Source organism: Lipophrys pholis (assembly GCF_963383615.2).
Source record: "Lipophrys pholis genome assembly, chromosome: 1".
NCBI classification, from domain to species: Eukaryota; Metazoa; Chordata; class Actinopteri; order Blenniiformes; family Blenniidae; genus Lipophrys; species Lipophrys pholis.
In genome coordinates this window covers 4794377-4817817 of record NC_137635.1, presented here as the reverse complement: position 1 = coordinate 4817817, position 23441 = coordinate 4794377, and the positions used below count along the sequence as shown (strand labels likewise).

General features: G+C 39.2%; 1 protein-coding gene across 1 annotated transcript in view; it reads right to left on the bottom strand.

The window, feature by feature from the left end:
• The window catches only part of LOC308123894 (protocadherin-15-like), a gene marked incomplete at both ends in the record, with an annotated part of 180180 nt that overhangs the window by 70614 nt on the left and 86125 nt on the right, over window positions 1-23441 (bottom strand). The window contains 5 exons of the mRNA XM_080486619.1: window positions 3835-3975; window positions 7524-7640; window positions 10495-10731; window positions 11486-11671; window positions 11833-11952. Coding sequence (XP_080342745.1) covers window positions 3835-3975; window positions 7524-7640; window positions 10495-10731; window positions 11486-11671; window positions 11833-11952 — 801 coding nt within the window. The remainder of the gene's footprint in view (window positions 1-3834; window positions 3976-7523; window positions 7641-10494; window positions 10732-11485; window positions 11672-11832; window positions 11953-23441) is intronic.

Here is a 23441-nt window from a genome sequence, read left to right as displayed (position 1 = left end):
CCAAATCCCAACTATGAATGTTCTGTTGTAAAACTAACAGGGTAAAGCCAGGTTTTTGTGTAGCCTATTCTCAGTTTGATTAGTTATTGGTTATCGTTTACCTTTAGTTCCTCTTTTCCTTTGATTTACATTCAAACCTTGATATTTGACATTATATCAACGGTTAGAGCCACAGGGGAAAGTGGTAGAAATGTGCTTTTCACCACGGCAGACGTCACTAACCTTTCCCGCCATCGGATTATTATTACGTCACCTAATGGAAGTGCAGTCTTTAGTCTTTCTTCTTTTAATTGGAGGGTAACAACTGTTAACCAGACCCAGAGGAATCCTAATGAAGGCCAACCGTCAATATGGAGATGGTGATCTTATAGTGTTTACTTGGAGATTGTTGCTGATACCACATGGCCCTTCTCTATAGTCACAATCGGCCTTAAAATTCAACTATTAAAAAAATAATTGTAGTCAAACTCTGACCCAGAAAATAAATTGTTCAATTAAATGCCAAAGCTGCTCCAAAAAGAATACCCACAGCTGCAGTGCACAAATGTAGGTGGTTGTTTGTTTAACAACAGAACAACGGTCATCCGGTTTCAATGTTTTTGTGAAATTGATGCCATAGATTTTGTTTGTCCCAGAAAAAAAATAAATGAATAAAAAAAATCGACATATTGTTGGATCTGTTCAGTCTGTTTGCCTTATTGGGAGTAAACGAGGTAGAATTAATCCCCTGAGAGACATCTTCAGAGGTTGCTGCTGAATCCTTGTTGTGTTAATTAAAACCCAATGAAAAGATGAAATTAGCATGGCTCAAAGTCCCGTTGGAGAATTCATCTGGGAAACAACAAGTTTTGAAACTAATAAGCTACACGTTTGCAGTTTTACTTCAATTATACAAAATCTTTATGTATACCAATTTCACTAGAATGAGAGGGAGTGCGGAGGTATTTGACAACCCAGTCTATGTATAGTTGTCCAAAACTTTCATCCACCAAATACCAGAGGAAGCGTCAATAACTCTTCTCTCGTAATGACGACTCTATAGAACAACCGTCTCAGTGCCAATGTACAGTTTCGAGAAATCAATGTGATTGCATGCTGCGTGGGGAGGACTTACTTTCACAAGGTTCTATTTGAAAATGAATGCAAATGAATGTTCCCTGAGCATTGCTGCACTCTTGGTGCTTATCTGGATATTTGGAATGAGAGTCTAACCAAAAACGTGAGGCGCAATATCGCAATGGGTCGGACTGTTTCAATTGAAACACAATTGATTCGTCTTGTGCCGAATGCTCAGTATAATGCTTCACAATTTGACAGCATCATGCATAAAATCATTTACAAATGAAAAGTATTTTCCTCCCAGATTGCTTATTAGACTTGTTCTTCTCAACGAGAAACTCGATATCAGGGATTCAACATGATCGTCGATGTTTATTTGGATTTTGTAAATGTGCATACAAACTAAAACATACAAATATATATTAATCATTTTGATGACCTGTAAAAAAACCTGAGGATGGAACAAAAAGTCATAAATAAGACAAAGTCCCAAAAATTTGAATAAATAAAAAACACATAAAAAATATGAAACAGTGATATTATCGTGAACAATTAAAAACACAAAATTATACAAAAGTATGGTATAAATTTTGAATAAATAGATAAATACAAGTTCTACCTATATAAATCTATTGCACAAAAATATTTATCACAAATGTATATGTAGATCCCAACATAAGTTATCACAGACTGATTAATCCTAAAAAAAAATAAAAAATTAAGAAAATGAAATGTGAAATATAAACTATGTATAATAAAGCTAGAAGACCCCGGTTTGGAGCATTTATGCATTGAAATTGCATGTTTTAAACTGCAATTTCCTTTACAAAGTAGAACTATTTCTTAAACAACTCGATTATATATTCCGAGCATAAGATGAATCTATATTCAGTATCAAGAGTATATTTTGGAGTTCTAGCTGTCTACTTTCCTTTAGCTTTAGTTGGTTGTGCAGTTTTTGTGGGTTAATTTGCTGGCCCCTGTCCAATAAAAGGATATTACGAGGCTCCCTCAGTCAACAACATGTTTTTTCCTATTCTGTGAAAGCAAAAATGAACTCGTTGATTGGTAAAGTGAATGTGTTCCATTTAATGTTCTCCCTCAGAGTTTCCTGTGTGCAGCTGAGCTCTCGGCACCGTGTGTGCCAGCCTGACGACTGAATCACTCAGTAACATCAGTCGGTGGAAAGTCAACACACGTTTATGCTCACACGATTTTGGTATTTTTTTAAATTAATCGCACAATATTCAAATCACATGTTTTCATCTGAACGTGCTCCTGTGAGGGCAATGACATTTTCATTTTCAACCGTCATTATGAGGACCTTTAACAACCAGTGACACCTGTTGCTAGAAATTTCTGAAATTCAGCAGCAAAAATGGGCTTATTCTGAAAATAAATACATAAACAAACTTCTACATTAGTTCTTTAACGTTTCACTTGCGAGTGAAGTTCCAGTTTCCTCTCTTTAGGATATTTTGTCTCTTTGTTACTCTGAACACTTTTTCGTCGTCACAGATGTCTGTTCTGGATGCTGATTAGTCAGATGTTGGCTGTCAATCATTATTGCTTTTGCATCCCATCGCTTCATAAAATAAGCCTCCCAATGCAAAGTGCTGCCAAACAAACCACATGTGTCCTCTGTATAATGAGGAATGGTTCTCTCATCTTGTATGTGTTGTAATTAAGTGACATCTAAGGCTTGAAATAATCTGGTTAAAAAAAAAAAAAAAACAGACGTGTGTGTTCCATGGTTTCGTGATGTATGTGCATAAAAATTAAAAGAAAGCTAACATGCAATTGATGAATCAATTTCTCAGCCTTAACTATAAAACTATCTACAAAAGAGTAGTTAACAAATAATTACAGGCACAATGATCTGTGCAATATTTTACCAAGAAATATAACCAAAAATTGCAGTGTGCCAATTTTTAATGTTTTTCTTTTTGTGAAATTAAATTTTGTACCAAAAAAACCCAATTTTCAAATGTGTATAATTATCTCAAAATAATAAATATGATGCTTTATTTAGTGAGAATGGAAAATCCATGTCGATAACGGCTCGAACTGCACTGTGCATTGCCACAGTCCCACTCAGAACAAAGAAACTTCACAGATTGTTTTTACATTTTCATTTCAGAAAACAATGTCCCGTTTCGATGGAGACAAATTCTGAGTATTTTTGGAAAGTTCTACTTTGGAAGGTTTTCAACTATTTGCATTTTCACTTGAAAATACCATAAACGAGGCCTTAGTTCTAGAGAAAATGTCTCTATTTCTGACCATCGTGGGTTCTCCTGGTATCTTTCGAAGATGACGGTGAGTGAATGGATTTTACCGTACAATGTACACGCTGTGCCTACAGCCTTCAAACCAACAAGTCCAATTTAATAACTTTTCAGAAACTTTACTCAAAGGCACTGGCGTCTACCATGGTTGAGTCACAAGGTCGTCATCCGGGAACAATCTGTGCCGAGCCATTTCACATCCATTTCACATTCATGATCAGTGACAGTTTTGTCCCGCTGGCCATGCTTGACGTAAAATGGGGTGATCAGCATATTAGAATTCATCATACTTCAATACAAAATGTCAAATATCCATGACACTCAGACCGACTCAATTAACAAGATTTTCCGAGAAAGTCACAAACACAAAGCGACTTGTGAAGCACAATTACTTTCAATTAAAAAACAATTACATCAATTACTTTGTGGAGTAAACTACTCATGGATACCTGGTGAGTTGGAGGTGACCCATCATGTGCATACTTACTCTAAACTTCAGGTTAGGCTCTTCATTGAGGTTCACTCTGGTCACCACGTGTCCCGACTCTTCATCTACGTCAAATATACTGGCAGAGTATGGAGACCCATCCTGGTCCAATCTGTAGCGTACGAGGCCTGCAGGGGTACCCTGCAAAGACGACAACAAAAATATTTTCTTCAAAATTTCTCTCCACGCTGTAGATGTACGTTAGAACTGTCCCTTTCAGGAAAAGTGCCACTCTTATGGATTTTGTGCTCAGCAGCCTGAAATGAAAACACGGTGCAGTAATGACCGCGTAATGACTCTCACAGTATTTAATATCTCAAGCAATTAGTTTGGACCGAATGTCAATTAAATCCATGTCTCTCTGCCCAAATACTCACGAAAGAGATAAAACACAAACATCCTCACTCTGGTAAAATGGGGTCCAACTTCTCCCGGACATGAATGAGCCACCCGGAGTGTGATTGGTAATGAGCAACCATCAGTTAGTTTGACTAATGTGACCCAAAATGTCAAAAAATGCATAACATTACATGACTTTTCCTCATTTTTGGGGCAATTTATTGGTATATACCGGGAGAGAGACAGAGATTTTGACCAGTACAAAGCTTTGTGGAAGAAACTGTCACTTACATTTCTTTGAAGAAATTAGACTTTTACATTCAAACCTTGCACTGAGGAGCAGTTTGGAGACTCGGGAGAGTTTCAGTCAGTGGCAGCTGGTAATTGTGCACCGACTGTCTGATAAAAGGTGGGAATCATGGCGTTTCGACTCCATTATTACGCGACTAATAAATGTGTCTGGAGAAAGTCAGCCTTCCCCTTTTTTAATGAGCTATTAGGATTACACACCAATGCCCCTTCCTGCAAAATGACAAATTCTCATTAAAACAAAAAAGAAAATTAGACCAAACTTAATTCATGTGGCATTTGTCAACATTATTGTTTCAAATGTTCTTTCAGCATTCAGGCAGAGGAGTGCATCTGATCATTTCAATGCTGTTTGAGAAACAAGATAAAGAGGCACAGTTTTTCAACACAGTGTAATAACCAAAAGGATGAGAATATATATGATTACTGTTAGGACAACTTTTCTCTGATAGAGCTGCACAGTGGTGTAGTGGTTAACGCTCTTGCCTCAAAGTGAGAAAACCCCTGGTTCGAGTAGGGTTGGAAGCCTTTCGAGTCTGCATGTTCTCCCTGTGTGTGCATGGGTTTACTCAGAGTACTCTGGTTTCCTTCCCGAGACTGAGGCTACATTTACACTGTCAGTGTAATGTGACCCAATTCAGATTCTTCGCTCGTACGTGGCACAGATCGGATAAGCTTTAGGACGGTGTAAGCAGGAAAGAGGAGCTTGCATTTGGATATTTTTTAGATCGGACATAGGCCTTATTCATATGTGGAAATAAATCAGATTTGTATTGCACACAAAACAGCGATCCTATGAAAACTGTATTGTTTCCGTGTTTAATTTAAGGGATTAATAAAGTACTTCTGATTCAGATTTGTTTGCCTGTGTGGTGGGATGGAACACTGAGACCTCACAAGCACAAAATTAAATGTAAAAAAACATGGAGTAGTGTTGGTGGGTGGAAGTTATCCAACACAATTTTGTGTTACGGAGAATAAATCCTACTTTTCCAAAAGATATTCAGAAGACTGCCTGGCCAAAGATCGGGTACAACAGAAATTATAAACGTCATGGGGAACCAGATGAGGAAATTCTTCCCTCACCACAATAAAAGCAGCATCTTCAAAAGGCTGGATGGATTTACGCATTGTCATCGCCAATAATGTCAGTTAATATATTTTATATTTTTCCCTTTTCAATTCAACAAAGCCAATAACATGATAATTTGCCAAAGGCGTAATAAGACATTTGATGTCCGTTATTGTAATAACTTTTTGCCAATTACATAAGCTATTATTTGATTGAATGACAAAATGTGATAAGAGCAGCCAATAATGTAACAATATAGGGCAACATTTCTTGGAAATAACAGCTTTTATTTGCATATTTTTGCGCAATTTGATTATGATCAATAAATATATTTCATGGGATAGTTGTCATATTAAAATGAGGATACATCAGCAAAGTCTCTCAATCATGGTTTTATATAAAGATTTTACTATTTTATTACATTATTGGCTTTATTACATTCAGAATGGCCCAAATTATTAGATTACGAACTTTTATTAGGTTGTTGACGTTGTTTGTCACACAACTCCTCAAACATGTTGAAACAGACATAATCACACTGTGCTTTATAGATTGTGAAGGCAGCTTCTACGTGTGCCAATATTTACCACTGTTTCAATAAGCGCAAACCTTTTGTAGATCGGCTCTTAAATTGCTTGTAGGCCTGTGATGGTGTGTCCTTCACCCATCAGCAGCCTGGATTGACTGCAGCCCCTCGTGACCCTGAATCAGATAAAGCTCTATAGATGATGGATGGATTATATAGCTCTTTTACATCTGGGTTGCTTTATCTTGAGGGACTGAGGTAATATTTCCATTAATAGTCCTGTGCCATCATGAAAGTCAGGGTCACCATTTTAAAAGAATATGGAAGAAAAAAAAACAACTCAATTTATAAACTTATGTTCACTTAAAGGGTGCACAGTCATTCATGTCCTCTGAAGTGACTTAAGTTTAGTGAAAACTCAGTCGCTGCGAGCACAGTTTCAGAGCTGTCAGCTGCAGTTGCTTTACACAACAGCTCATCATGAGTCAGCAAATATTGACTGTGGAGAATTCATGAAAAGGTTTGTACTTTAAAGTTTGGATCACGGTTGTATACAAGACAGTTTTACACCCAGATATATGGATATATTCATACATCCGGTGCTTTCAAGATGCTATTAAGTGTCTTGTTGCCTTTGCAGCATTTTGTTTTGACAGTATAATGTGGTTTTCGACTCAAGAGACACGACTTTCATGCTTAAATCTGAGGTCTGAATCAGTGGAGCTGGTGTCAAAAGACAGCAGGCACATTATTCACAGGAACAGTTGGCTTTAAAAGAAGCTTACAGGGCGACATCGCCGGAGTGGGAGATCTCGCATTGAGATGGTTGAGTGAAAAATAAGCTCATAGCTTCTTCAGCAATAATGCAAAATAAAGATACTTCTGAGTTTCTAGCACTTTTCATAAATATTTATTTGGAGAGTAAAATTGCAAAAATTTACTGGTTGGTTGTTTTCTGTTTCCAATAAAAATGAGAGCTATTTTCCACACGGCCACTGCATTTCAAATGTGCATCTAGACGAAAGGCTGAGTGACTCAGCAAATCCTTATAAGATATTCTCTCACACAACCACACACACACTGCGCGCAGCCGTCTGTATGCAAGCAACCGCCTTTTAAACCTGGGGTTAACTGGATCAGACAATCTAATGGCCCCACAATGATCGCTCTGAAGAAAGCTGAATCCACCCCTTCACAACAAACAGAATAAATCAGCGCATTATCACGGAGATGTTGAGCTTATTAAGTCAAGCTTGGGTATCAGTAAGCGCTGTGTTTGGGTAGAAGGGGAAAAAAGAAACAGTGCAAACACACTGAAAACACACAGTGACTGGAGACAGGCGTCCTTATACTGCATCATTCCAACACACAATTTGAAGGACAGACGGTGACAAAAAAACAAAAAAACAGTTTGATTGAACAGTAGCAGCTGGAAATGCTCACCGTGGGGTCAGAGTCATTGGCCATCACCGTGGTTACAATGGTTCCCTTGACAGCGTTTGGAGCGACCATGCCTCGGTACACTGACTGGCTGAATACCGGAGAAAAGTCATTCATGTCCTGGAGAGACATTTAACACACACACACACGCCAGTGTGAACAGCACACCAAGTAGTTTGTTGTCTTTTATCTGAATCTCCTAACAAGTGGTTGAATCTGCGCACATTTGACATAAAAACAAAAAAGATATTAAGATGCAAACTGACTCCGTCTGTGCTGGTTCGTGCCGTGAGTCTATCGCTCCCCAAAATGACTCACTGTGAGTGAATCCCTCATAGGTTTCTAAACATCTGGCTTTCAATGGGGAGAACATTACTCGACACAGAAACAACATATAATGCTGGTAAAATAACCCTGGAGTCCATAACCATGATGAGCTATAAATGTGTAAGAGTTTCGTTTTACGTTGACCCCATTTATAACAATATTAATTTATCTCTGGAGCTGAATAAACCAGCAGCGTTCAAAGAAGCTGTAAGATTGATCTTTTCTTTTTCTTTTTGTCACAGCAGGACCAGAAAACATCAGGCCGTATAAAAGTAAGGACACCACAGGACGCTGCTGGTTTTAATATTCCCATAGGCTGTCTATGTGATGGGTTTTTAAAGTCACAGCTGTCAAATGGAGACAAAGACGTGAGGTTGTTAACGAAGACTCTGCAAAAATGAGGCAAATTGGCAGCTCGTTTCTGTACGTCTGTAAAGTTTCAGATTTGTAAGAGTTAAAATAGTCACAGAATTTTGGTCCATCAAACGGAACAGAAACAGTAGGCGCTTTTCTTTTAGCCTGGCGGGATTAAAAAGGGAAAACAAACCAGAAGGACAAAGTGCCTCCATTATAGTGAAACCTTCGCTTCTATACAAATACTTGTTTCTAGGAGTGGACTGTCACTTTGAGAGAATCATGTGTTTAAACAAATTCATAATAAGTCATCATATGCGAGAGTTTAAAAATTTGTGGGTATACAGATGGTACAAAGGTTGCTAAGCTCATTTCTAGTGCGGCTGCTGGCAATTGAGGGGAAAGGTTGCATGCGAGCCTTGAGATTTGTTGTTGCAGACAAACACGGAACTGCTTTATAAATCAGGAGAACAGCTGTGTATCTGCTGGTAATTTCACCGTCTCCCGTGTTGGAAAGAAAACACTTTAACAAAGTGCTTCTTAGAAGTTGTAAGGGAGGTTACCGCATTGGCATAACTGTGTAAATGGGTAATGTTTTCCTTTAAAAAAAAAATAAAAATAAAAATCATTAGCTCAGTTTGCTGATGCATGTCACTTCATGCAACACATACATCAGGTCAAGTTCAAAGTCAGTTTGAAGACTGATAGATTGTCAGCTTTTAAAGGTTGACTTTGATTATAAAGCCTTACTTTTGCATGAACATGCTTAACCCTTACAGGGTTGTCTAAATACGCTGGAACTTTAACTATCAAGGGTATATGAAAGGATATAAACACAATTTTATGATATTTCAACATAATCAAACATGCTGAAAAGTGCAAAACTGAATGAAATCTCTGTCCTCCACCAGCCTGCAGAAAAATGTAATTCACCCAATAAAGATTATTTTTAAATACTGTATCTACAAGTCCATCATTTTGGAAAAACCATAATTCCTTCCTTTCTGAGCCGACACTGGAAGACTTACTTTTGTCCAAACCCTTACAAAAGGCTTGATATGAAAAATCTTCAATATCCTGTCACAGTAGGACTGTCTTTAAAAGACCTGGGAGGAAGATCTGAGGGTGGAATCTTTAGAAAATCAGTGGGGAAAAGCTAAAATATATGTCCTTTCTTATATATATATTCAACATTTTACAAATGAAAGTTAATGCAGATCCAGTCGTGACATTATTTGTGATAAAATCGACCTACAATCAAACACAATATGATGTCTTACGTTGCACCACTGGCAGGAAGGCAGAACATATTGAAATGGGAAAAAAAATCCTGCTCATTGCTCTATACTGAAAGAAATAATGAACTGCAACTTTTTATAGACTATTTTTAAAGGATATACCTGTGAAAGAGAGCAAACGTGGTATATATGAACCCCTCTTTCGAGGTAGAGTAATGTTGATTTTTATTTTAAATTTTTTTGTTTAGTTTCCTTCTCTCTTTAATACAAAATAATTATTAAACCGGTAATTATATACCAGTTTACTTGAACTACTAGATGCCACTGTATAATAACAGTATATTGTTACCTCACCATTGTTAAATCTCCATTATTTTCATATTTGACTGATAGCATGAGCTAAATGTTGAAAAAACCAAAAAGAAAGCAGAATTTCAAGTAAAAAGTTTGAAAGAGGCAGAAGGAAGAGTTTGGAGTGAATAAGACAATTGGCTGGAGAAAAGCAGACAAACTATTACTGTAATGATACAAGCAAAGATCATAGGGTAAAACCGTCTCAGCATGATAAAAATCCAAATCTTATACACCAGTGCAATTTTTATAGACTTTTTCCTTTTCATGACCCTTTTTTTTCCCACAAATGTGACTCATATTCAGTTGCAACGTTTCGTCCAGAAGGTACGGTGAGTCTCCATTTATAGTCTGCAACTGTCATACTGTTGAAGCTTTGCACAAAATATTATTTTATGAATATAACTTGCTTTAAGCATTTTATTGAAATATGTTTTAGTTTCACACTCAACTTCTCACTCTTTTCACACCGTGTGTAATTACCATCAATGACGATGTTTGTTATTCTCCAGGTTTGCTGTGGCACTTTGATAAATTAAACACTTCAACTTTAAACGCCTCTCCTTTCATTGCCTGCTGTGCAACAACGTCAATTTAATCTCCCTTAAACTGGAGAAACGCTCAACAACAGAAGTGACAGAATGACCAAAGTTATCCGGAGGCTCGGACAAAGATCCCTTAAACGCACTCCCACACACACTCACCATTATCCTGACAGTAACAGAAGCCAGTCCAGGAGGCATGCTTCCCCCGGAGTCCAAGGCCTCCACAGTGAACGTGTACGTGGGATCCGAGGCAGTTTGAGCTTCATAGTCCACAACCTTGCGCACCGACAGCTCCCCCGTTACCGGGTCAATGTGGAATAACTCAGCGATCTCCTGGCCTGGGCCTTCGCTTCTGATTCGGTACGTGAGGTTGGAGTTGAGGTCGGCGTCTTTTGCCTGCGGGGAATGAGAGAGTACCGGGTTAGAAAATGTTAAGAGCGTAATATCACAAATCCATTTTTTTAATATTCGCCCGAAGGACAATAATCTACATGTGCTGAAGCTACTAACAGAATGTAGTATTTTTATTATGACCATGTCGGGCTGATCTGTCTGAAGCACCTGTGGTAGTCACCTTTAAAGTCCAGCTGGTGGTCCATATCTTATTTTGTCTTTCAAGTATATTTTCTGTGTCGCTTGAGGGAATATCCTTATTAAAAAAAAAAATTTTTTCAACTTCACATTCCTCTACAACTCTCGGTTTTGTCAAATTATACTTTTTACTTTGTACAAGTTCTCATACGCTAACTGCGATGTAAAACGAAACCAGTTTGGTAGTTCAAAGGACGACATGTGAAAGTGACTTAAGCACAACTGTCAGGTTCATCATGCACTGGCCTCCGTGATTAAATGCAGAACTCCAGGGCCTTTTATCAACTTTAAATCATCCCTCCTAGGTTGCACTGTTTTGTAATTTGAGGCTGCTATAAAGGTTATTTCAACTTGCGCCTTTGGTAAATGTCATGATTAATGAGATTACTAAAGCGATGTACAGGTTCAAGAGCACGTCGACAGAAATCTGTAAAATGTTACTGGAAATCGCTGCGCTCCATCTGTACTTATCTACAGGTATATCTCTATCAAGCAACCTCCATCCATCCATCTAATCACTAAAATTATTATAGTAATAAAAATCAATGATTATACTTACATTCAGGTGTAATATCACAGTGTCTTTGGGGGTGTTTTCTGGTAGATTCACACCGTAGGTTTGTTGGGTGAATATCGGGCTGTTGTCGTCTACATCCAGAACGGTGATGGAGAGAGTTAACCTGGATCGGCGAGGGTCCACTGCGCCGTCCCATGCTTCAACGATCAGGAAGTATTGCCCTTTCACCTACGGGATGACAGGAGTTTCACAATGAAACATCCACACCACCACTTTAAATGGATGCTTCTATACTGATGTCTCAGCCTGGCATCACCTCTTGTCCATTTCACACTGCGTCCAACACATGCTGACATTTACGTGGAATAAATCCGTGAGCTCCCACTGACCTCTCTGTCCAGTGGCACCGCAGTCCTGATGGCGCCGGTGGCATTGATGGAAAACAGCCTCTGGTGGTTGACAAGCCGATAATGGACCTGCCCACTTGCCCCTAGATCTGGATCTGTAGCCTAAACGGACATAAAAAAAACAAAAAAAACCTAAATATTTCAAACATACACACAAGAATTGTGATAAAATGAAATGAGATGTGATAAGATCTTGATAAATGGCTTTTCCTGACTTTAGGTGCAACGTCGGCAAATAGATTTCACTTATATAGTGCTTTTCAAGTGCTTGAGCAATCCTCAAGCGCTTCACATCTTTAGTCACATTTAGTTGAAGTTACCTGCAACTAAATAATGAAGCACCTCAAGTCAGTGACTTGTTTTGGAGTAAAGTGAGGGGCTTTAGCTTTGATTACATTACCTAATGACTATGGTTTGAGGACTGGAGCGCAATATTTCAGAAGATCCACAGCAGTGTATTTATTCATATTTACACATATTATTTCCTCATTATAACAACTAAGGAAAGCAAAACCCATCTGCAACCTGGAGTTGAAAACTACTGAACTATTTTACAAGACTTTAAGTCTTAATCTGGGACATTTACAGCTTTTCGAATGACAAGAAAACCCCAACAACTCTGTATAGCCAGGGTTTATTTGAAGGACACTTTAGATCTAAGTCCTTGTTTCAACTGGAAGTAGCATCAAGAGTGTGCAAGCCTTTATGATCATATACAAGTGGTGAAGTCTTCACCTCTTGTGATGCTTTCCCTCTCCAACAAAGAAAGCCGTGAGTGAGCGAGTGACTCGCCGCTCTTATATGTGGGGGGAAAGGGACGAGGATTATCAGTGGCTTTTCCTGCCTCACATTTATCACGACAAGAGCTTTCCTTAAATGGGTTAACAGCCCCACTTTGCATTAGCTCTCACCTTCTCCCCTCCTGTTGACCACACACTGTATGCATATTAGTTCTTTCCCCTTTGTTGCCATTATTCGTTACTTTTTACCTCATGTCCAAAACTTTTTTCTAGTATCAAGAAAATGATACGAAATACTTTCCCTCTCGCCGTTTCTCTTTTTGGCACTTACTTTCCACTCTTGAACTTTCCAGCATTAATGAGACAGTGCTAGTAATATTCGCTCTTTCATCTGTAACAAAGCTTTTCTCAGAGTGCATCTGTTCTGCACTGAAATCTCAAAACTTTCACCACATCATCTCTTTTAAGCAATTAAATAAGGTGGTGAAAAGGTGCCAAATTGTTAGCTGCTGTTTCTCTCCCCCCACTTGTCTGAGAGTTCGTCCTGTTCAATCAGCATTTTGACTGCATTAGACGAAATGGGAACCCGAGTAGGAGAAAGCACCACAGAGGAGATATTAACACAGTGTGTGTGTGTGAATTGGTGCGTGTGCAGGCCTGTGTTTTGCTTACATTGCTTTTTTTTTTGACTACATGTATGCCCCCAAAAGAAATATATAACACGTGACTTCTAGCAATTGTTAGAAATAATTGCCTAACTGTTCATAACGGTGAGAAAACTGTGTGTGTGTTCATGTGCTTGTGAGTCCGCGTGGACCTATTTGAGCTTTGCACCGTGGGAGGAGATGAAAATGTCGAGCTCATGCTCACCTTCTGATGTTGCCTATTCAGGGCTGCGACTTGAATTTGACAACTGGCGTGAAATGAACAAGGATGTGCCGCTCACTTATATTAAAAATGCTCACAAATCCTATGTGACATCAGTTTAACTTGAGGTTGCTCAATTTCAGCAGGAGCATGTCAATATTCTAACAATGTTAATTGACTTTTTATGTTGCAGATGGTAATAACTGAGGTAATATGAGTGTGTAATATAATGCAGCAAACATATACAAGAAGGCAACGTTGCAATGAATCAATGAATTTCCTTCCTGTAGATATCAAAAATCACATTAATGCAAATAATAACTGGATGTATTTTTTATTGGACTTTTTGGTTGATTTCGTCCATTTAAACAGATTTTCTTCTTTTACTTTAAGATAAACATCATCATTAAATCTATCTGCTGGCAGACATGCAGACACTGAGGATATAAAACACAGGAGTTAAAAAAAAAAGGGCAGAAAATGTTGATTTATAGTTTAACTCAATTGACATGAATGGACAGAAATTTGCTAAATTCTTGGTTAATTTTAAACTAAAAAATAATGCTAAACAGTTATATAATTAGAAGCATTCAGAAGATGTAGTTTAATGAAAGAAAAAGAAAAGAAACCCTTCCAGACCTTAGCTGAATAGAATTAAGTGATGACAAATTATTCAAGGATTTTTTTAAAGCCAGGCAACGTAAATAAAATATCTACCTAAACGTGTCATCTTTGGCTGCAATAGACAGGAAGTCAAAGAAACCAAAGCAGTTTGATGGTGTGGTTATACTAAAGAGAACATGTTTTAGAAAGTGAATTAGTTATGGTCAACAAAACAAGTGTTTAAAATATCTGTCAATATTGTATTTGCACTTGTACTTATATAGTAATAAAGTGGCACTGGTGCATCTCATTTTTAAGTATATTCAATATAATGAAGATTTTATGAAAGTTAATCCAGCTAACATTGTCAGATGTTGATCTAACCACCTTTACCTAATTCATATTTATAGTTCAGTCTCTTTGCATTAATACAGCAAAGAGACTGCAGTGGCTCTTCTTTTTTTTTTTTTCTGTTTCCCAATTTTAGATCATTAAAGTTTCATCATATCTCACACAGCGACTATTAGAATTAGTGGAAATTAGACTCTGTCTTGCCAGTATTATATAGACTCTAAGAGAGAGAAATGAAGTCTTCTTGATGTAATTTGTGTTTGGTGATTCATTGCTACCCAAGAGTGAAACTGTGTTATAGATTTAATGGAGCATCCAGCTTTTGAGTGATTATCATGGGTTGTTTGGAGAGAGAGAGAGAGAGAGCGAGCAATAAAGAAGAGAGAATAAATGAGACACTGCCAAAGAGAGGGAGGCAGAGAGAAAGAGAGAAACCGACGTTTTGAGATTAAAGAAACCATGCATGATGGGCGAATGTAAAATAAAGTAGGCGCAATGTTCACCGAGTAAATGTGTGAAAGTGTGACGACACTGATGAATTGAAAAATGCAAAGAAAAGTTTTACTCCTGAAAAGAAATAAAGTATTTCTTTAAATGTCCCACTCATGTGTAAAGCACAGTTATGGACCGTGGCCTACAGAAATTAACTGGTAAAAGTAGTTTGGTGGAAGACAAAAATAAAACAAAAGGATACATTTTCTAATAATCTAATATAAAGCTCCCAGTTTCAGTTAGGGAGGCTGACACTGACAATATATGTTTTATATTTTTTCCTTTCACGTTTTGGAATATTTTGATGAATTCATATATTTTCAAATACATTTTGTTTTCATAAAATGCATGACTGGCCACCATGTAGCACTAAGAGGAAGCTTGCGCACCACTCGTGGTCCGTGTACCACAATTTGAGATCCATTTCTCTAACCACCACTTGGGGCACAATTGATTCATATCCGACCTGTTTTGTTTTGTGACCGTGCGAACATTGTAATTATGATTTTCTTCACACCAGACCCAGGCCTTGATCAGATGTGATACCAATTCGGAAATGTATCTGATGCCTTTCAACAAAACTGCCGTCTGAACGATCCAGTCGCAGATATGCGACTGGCGTCACGAATAACTGCTGGAGGAAGCTGCTCTGCCAAAATGCTATTGGGGAGCTGAATTGTCTTATGTTTTTACTTTGTTTATTTAGTTCATTTGTGTGCTTATGATGTGTTCTTTATTACGCATAATAGTTTGATGGCTTTAACATACATACCATACAGTGGTTGAGATTTGGGCTGTTTTTGATAGCGGTGTGTTGGTTTTACGTTGTGTGAGAGTCAGATCTGGCAACCCTGGTGCTGACCGGCGTGGCATGCATATTTACGTCCGTAAACGGCGTGCTCAGTCCAATAACGATCACACGGCAATCTAATAGAGGCTGTGTTTAAAATGTAGTGTGAATGAAGATGCAAAAAAATTGTATCTCAGCAAAAAAATCGGGATTGAGCATCAAGACATGCAGTGTGAACGTCGGCTAGAACAGCAGAAAGTTTCCACCCCGGAGCCTGGTTCTGCTGGTTTTCTTCCCCTTATGAGGGTGTTTTTCTTTTCCACTGTCTCCTATTCTTGTTGGATTTTTCTCTGTAACACTGCCTCGATTCAACTGTGTTGTATTTGGCTTTATGGAAATAAAATTGAATTGAATTGCAATATCACACAAACAAGGGTGGGGGGAAGTGGAAGCATCCTTGTGTATGAACACAGTTGATGTGTTTCTCGGGCACGTGATTTAAGATCCAGTTGTTGGTACGGTTGCAGCTTTTGCAAGCTGCTTAAAAGACCATCTTTGTTTTCCAAAGCAAACTGCCATAAGACAATGTTTTCGCTTTGAAAACCTGACAAGTCAACTTCGCCCCCCCCCCCGTTATGTATGTCTCTGTCTCTGCTCAGCTGTTTGTTGTTAATGAGTTCTCTGTTGATGCATAAATGCTAATGTGACAATAAAAAAAAAACACTGTCAATTGGCAATAAAGCACCGCATCCATTCAAGTGTGTTTAATTTCAATGAATTTAAATTTCTGGCCCATATGCTGCATCCATATTTGTTTAGTTTTCAGGCATGTCTGACTTATTAAGCAACCAGCTTTGTGATAGCTCCAATTTCCCCATCTCTCAGCTTATTAGAAAAGCCAATTATGACTTAGACTCAGAAATTAATTTCATTTTTTCAGGTCCGAACCTGTGATAGGCATAACTTTAAAATGATATGAGGATGACCTGAAGCTCCCCAATTAACATGAATCGGCAGAAAACTATATTAGTAGTTCACCTTTACCATTCCATTAGAGCGTCAAAAAATTCTAAAATGACCCAATTGCACACAGTAAATATTTTTGTACAAATGTACCCCATATGAAACTACCAATTGTTTTTGTAAGTGTTGTGCAATTTACTAAATGGAAGTAACTGACTACTGTTAGAAAGTATCCTACTTTTACCAGGAACTACAAAAAAATGACAGGAAATCATAACTTGCTGTGCATGTGTTTCCCTCAAGATCATTATCTTGAGCACAAAGTTGTGTTATCGTGGCATTGCATTAGATTAGCTGTCAGGTCTGTGTGTATCAGTGGAACCAGCGACTGACTCATTGATCATTTTTCATCTGAGAAGACGGGAGTCGTGTAAATCGGCCCTAATACACAAATCACAGCGGTGAAAATCAATTCAAGTGTTGGTGAGGACTTTTATCATTTGATCTGTTGTGTCTGGAAACTGTAACGTAACAAACGTGGCAGTGCATTTGCACTCAGAGGATCCACACTTCTAAAACATGTAGAGGCTAATGGGCTTTTCTCTGTTGAGCCGGCCTTTTATTAATGGATGATGATAAAAGCAGAGCTGAGGATGTTTTTGATGACAGTCCGGGTGAGACGGCAGATAAATGATTTAAAAAAAAAAAGAAAAAAAAAAGGTGCCATAAACAGGAAGTAAAAATAATATAGAAATGATTCACACAAAAAGCTTCGGAAATTGATTTGTTTGTGAAAATGAATAAAACAAAAGTAATTAATAACTTGCAGACTGAATAAATAATGGTGGGCGTTCAGGTTGACGGGACATAGTATAACTTTTACTCTCTTAAGTAAAAGCCTGTCAACAGATTTCATTCATTGCAGAGGGATATGCGGTTGACAATAATATATCTTATTTACAAAATACAAACGATTCTGCATTCAAGTGACAGTTGACGGCTGGTTTTTAATTCAATTCAGTTCAGCTTTATTTATATAGCACCACATACAGGACAACACAGTCACTTCCAGGTGCTTTGTAAAAAATTGTACTAAGATTTTTAATAAATATATCCAATGATTATGAAATATGACTATTGAATATTCATTTTCAGTCATACTTGGCTAGCCGGATAAATACACACATATATATATATATATATATATATATATAGTTTCCGTCCAACAGGAAGGAGTGGAGTCGTCGTAGCACTTCTTTAAAAACAATGGATTAAATCCTTGAGGTAGAAGTGGGATTATTTTCTTGTTAAACATTGATGACTTCAGCTCCTGGAGTGAATCACTGTAGAAGCTGCGTGTACACATGCATTTGTGTTCAACTTTCTTTTCCTTTTATCCTTCTTCTTCTGTTCTCACTCCCTCGTGTCTCTCCCCTTGCTCCCCGTCTTTCACTGAGCTCTCCCGGCATAATTATATTGCCAGACAGTTAAAAGCCAGGAACACAATAGAATTAATGTCTTAGCTTTGCCTTTTCAACACACTCTGACAAAAAAAGAAACGAAAAAGAAAACAGCTCGAAGCCTGAAATATTCACTGAATCTCGACAATCACTTTCTCAACCTTTCGTGTTCAGGTGCTCATCCCTCTTCTCTTCCAGATTCCTCCTTTTTAAGAAAAGAAAATCTTTTTGTCAGCTCAACTTCTAATTAAGGTCCTGGATGTAGGAGGAGAAAGACTTACAAGTGAAACTAAATTATACATTTTATTTTTTTCTTCATCTGACTCTCCGAGGATTTTGCTGCCCTAATAAAACTACATTAAGGTATTATAACTCCCCCCCCCGTTCCGTGTGTGTGTGTGTGTGTGTGTGTGTGTGTGTGTGTGTGTGTGTGTGTGTGTGTGTGTGTGTGTGTGTGTGTGTGTGTGTGTGTGCGGGGTGGGTCATGGGTTGGGTTTCCCAATCAAGACCCGGGGGGAGGGGTTATGGGGCGGGTGGATTATGAGGCTCCTGGGGGTGTAGAGTTGACTGTTCTCCGACCGGGGCCTGCGCCGGGCTTCGCTTTCCTGGGTCTGGGGGCGGGGCTGGTCCGGGGCGCGGCGGCTGGGGCCGTCTCTGCCTTACCGGGTTGGGGGGGGCGGTGGGTGGGCCTGTTCCCGGGGGTGCGGTGGGACTCGGCGCCGGGGTTGGGGGGGCTCTCGGCCCGCTCGGCCCGGGGGCCCTGCTCCGGCCTTTTCTCGGCTTGGCGGCTTGGGTCGGGGCCTGGGGCCCTGTTCCCTTTGTCCTTCTCTTGTGGGCCCCTCTTGCCTGGGGGGGATTCCTCTCTGCATTCTCCGTCGGGTGCTTTTTGGGCGGGGGCGGGGATCTCTGGGGTGGTTCGCTGGGGTCTCCCCGGGCCTGGGGGGCTTCTGTCTGCCGGGGTGGCGGTGTCCGGGCGCGGTGGCCTCGGACCCCGGGGTGTCACCACGGGTCCCCCCACAACAGTTCCGGCCACACCCAGTGGACAAGCCACACACACTCACTCACATACACGCACACACACACACACACACTTTCACTCCTCACGAAAGGTGCTTCTGAAGTTGCTTGTTGTCTGTCATCATTTGCTCAAACTTTAAAAATCATGTTCCTCTTTTGTTGTCGCCTCTTTGTTATTTCATGTTCCTGCTTCACGTTACTGTCTAGATAGAGCTGCTCAGGCTGGTTAAATCTAGGAAATCATCTTACTGTCTAGATAGAGCTGCTCAGGCTGGTTCAATCTAATAACAGTTGGAAAGTATTTGGATGAGTGTGATTATTGCAAATAATATATGTAGCACAACAAGGACATTGTATGTTATCCCCTTCCCCCCACCCCCCTCCCCCCTCCCCCCTCGACTTTCTTCTCTCTCTTCTCTTCTCTCTCTCTTTGTGCGTTCCCCCCCGGTCGTGTACGGCAGCCATGCCAGCTTCTGACGGAGAAGGCAACAGGAGGAGACTCCAGGTCTCTCCCTGTTGCAAGACCAAAAACTGTTCTGACTCCGAAGGCTCTCAATCACATCATATTGTTGGCCCAAGCTGCCGAACAGGACAAGGGTGGAAAAAAAAAAAAAAAAAAAAAAAAAAAGGTATTATAACAGGGGCCTTTGTCTAAGTAAGTTACACTCAAGAACAAGCCAGAAGCAGTACACCTTCATTATTATAGTTCTGGTTTACCACAATCCTATGTATGGGTGTCAAACACATTTCAGTTCACAGGCCACATACAGCCCAATTTCATCTTCAGTGGGCCCGACCAGTAAAATAGTGCCATGATAACCTTTAAATGAAAGTTTTTCTTTGTTGCGGAGCAGAGTATATGTGATGTCGATGTCTATATTTTCACAAAACCAAAGAATTACAACAGAAAACGACAACAATCTCAACATAAACGCGCCTTACGTTTGACACCCCTGGTCCAGAGTGCTACAGTGTGTGGTCATACAACAAATCACACTTTTGTGGTTGATCATCTAAACAGGACAAAATGAGTGATATCGAGTGAAAAACTGGCGTACTGGAATCAGCATTTTGTGCAAATTGAGCCCTTTTCACCACGAAACAACCTGTCGAAAACTGTGTAATTTATGTGTTTGTTTACTTGCCTTCACCAGGCAGTGATTGGACGAGGCACTGAGTTTCCACCAGCACAGGAATAAAATGAGAAAAGTTGGAGTTGGAACGTGTTGGTGGAGAAAGTCATCAAACATAACGGAACGAGACAGCAAATAAATCTGAACTTTGAAAAAAAAAAAAAGAAAAGAAAAACATAATACAGAAAATGATCGGTCACAAAGCCAAAGCTGTGTAACGAAGAACAGAAGAGACTGAAAAAAGATTAAAACAACTTGTTTTGTCTATCTATCTATCTATCTATCTATCTATCTATCTATCTATCTATCTATTGATGGGAACTCGCTTTGCTAGTCTTATTTTCTGAGTTTAGAGAAGTGATTTTTCAACATATAGGTCATGAAATTGGAAACACTGGAAGTAATAAATGGCACGGCAATGAAGAACAGATATATTTCAGCTACATAAAACAGTTTATTTCTTTGAGTCTCTCCCTCTAATCAGCAGCAATTCACCACACTATTAGTATGAAGACAGGCTGCGCCGGAGGCAGAGGGATCAATATAGTTGACTTTCCCAAAACTTTTTCTTTTAGAGATGTTTGTGAATCAATTTGAAATATCTTACGGAGACACACTGGGCCGGGCCCATAAAGTCCATTACCATCAACAGTACACAGAAAGTTATCAACTGAGCTGTAGGCACATACACACAATCACAAGAAGAGCAGATGATTTCACTCATTCAGTCCCCAAGACGCCTCTTGGATTTTTCATTTTCCCATTTAAGGAGTGACAACACTGCAACGCTGCTGTAGAACAATGTCGAGATTGTAATGAGGGAAGTTAGAAAGACTTTAGTTGCACTTGGAGGTCACACGGTATGTTATTTTGTCAGGATGCACGAATACAGACATCAAAATCGGGTCCGATAGTGCAAGGAGTACTCGTACAGTAGACGCAGTAGTTTATTAGAGTCTTTAAAGCTGGAGGTGTATGTAGCGTCGACACACAGGCTGTGCAGAAGTGGCTGGCGGCAACGCAGAGCCTTCGCATACCGTTTGCCTATGAAATGTGAATTATTGAATGAATGATTTCATAAGTACTTGTATCTGTACTGGGTATCAGGAAGTAGCATGGGCAAGTAGCACTCGTACTTGTACTCACCCTTTAAAAAAGTGGTATCGGTGCATCGGTAGTTAATTGCATTTAATACAAGTTTATTTGGTGTAATTGTCAATTTTATGTCTGAACTAAATAACATCCCCTGAGAAATTATTTGTTTTCTCTTTGCCTGTTAAGGAACTGATAGTAATATTATACTTATTTGGCGTTTCAACTGGACACAATCCTTGCTCTCAGGCTAAGGCGGTGAAAACGAGACACAACACACCATCTTGTTTGGATGAAAAACCTTTTAAGTAAAAAACCTGGCAGTTCAGGTGTTGGCCCACACTGTGACATGACTGAAAAGTACGGCGGTTTGCCGATAACTGGACAGAAAATGTTTCTAGTCACATTTTGAGATATAAAAAGATTACTATCAAAATCAAGTAGTGCTTCTGTGAACTCTATTGGCCTTGTCAAGTTCTAGACAGACATTTTAATTCTGTAAAAAAGCACCTTGAAAGAAATTCTGAGGTTTTTACTTTAATATCCCACAACAAAATACAAATACAGCACATTCCCATGCAATCGACAGTAATAAAAAAAAATCCTCAGTACTACAAATGATAGGAGTATTACGCAAGATACAATATTGTGGATGCATACCAGACACTTAAAGATAGTGCCACTCAGAGGAATGAAAATTGCTAGCCTGGTCCATGAGCCAATGTTTTTTTTTTTTTTTTTAGTGATCGTCTGGATTTGTCTCCACTTTGTGAAGCCAAAAGCACATTGTTTCTCCACTGTGGTGAGGTCACAAAAACAAAACTTTAAAATATTCTGCTTCACTGGGTAACATAAAGGTAAACAGGATTGCGTGGGAAGCGGCCCTGGCCCTAATAATCCAGACAAGTTTTAGAATGCAGACTTTTCACAGATTTCTTGTCAATCCCGCTCTGCTTTCTACACTGTATTATTCTCAAAATGTCTGTCCAGAGGAGATAAGCTCTCCCTCTCACACAAACATAGACTGAATCCTCCTCCACCACCTCCCCTCTCTTCAACCCTTACCTGTGACATACTTGCATCTGTATTTTCTGTATGGTTTTGGTCTAATATTCTGTCTCTTGTCATACTGCGGCCAACAGCTTGACCCTTGATAATATTCAGGTCCTATATTTAAGTCCTCTTTAACCAGAGAGCTCTAAGCTCTGAGGCTGAGGCTTAGCAGTTGCTTTTTTCACCTGATTTCAAAGAGGCTCATTAATTTAGAACAACAAAGAAACACCTTAATGAGTCCTGAGGTAAATTGTCTTACTCTGTAATCCATCTATTTTCTTTCAATACTGCTTTGGTATACTACAGTATATCATGTGGGTGGGGCTGGGGTTTGAAGAGCCAATCACAGCTAACTATGGGGGAAGGCAGGTTACACTGTGGACAGGTCACGAGTCCATCATACAGCGATAATAGAGAGATGGACCATCACGCAACGTTTTAAAAACAATGTTTGTTTACAGGTAGAAACCCTGAAAATTACGTTTTCATGTCGGGCCACTAGTGGGTGCTGTTGGTTGTTTTTGTGAAACTACTCACACGTGTTCGTAGAGAACAGTGGGCCTGGCAGACAGATGACAAAGTTGGATTGCTATTATGGACCGATTCTCAACGAGTCCCAGGAGAATATAAAAAAGGGGTTATGACACTCTGGAGGCCGTTATTGTTGTTATTGTCCATCTACTCGCGCATGTGCAGAAGAACTATTTACCCAGCAGTGGTGCTCATGCGCAGTAGCCGCGTTTCCTCCGTCTACACGAACAAAGAACACAAGCGTATTTCAAAAAGTTGCGTTTTCCGAGACGATTTTCCCAAAAATCAAGTCTTCCCCTCGTTTACACAGAGACAACGTCAGAGTGTTTTACGAAAAATTCCACCTCAGGAGCCATTGTCAAAAAGTTACATGGCTTTTTTTTTTTTTTTTTTTACTTTATAATGTATTTTTTCCTCTCTAAAATAGGAGACACGCCTCGAGCTCTTGAAAGTCAGATTGAGGATGCAGCCATGCTTCTTCTTCTCTGTGTTCTCCATT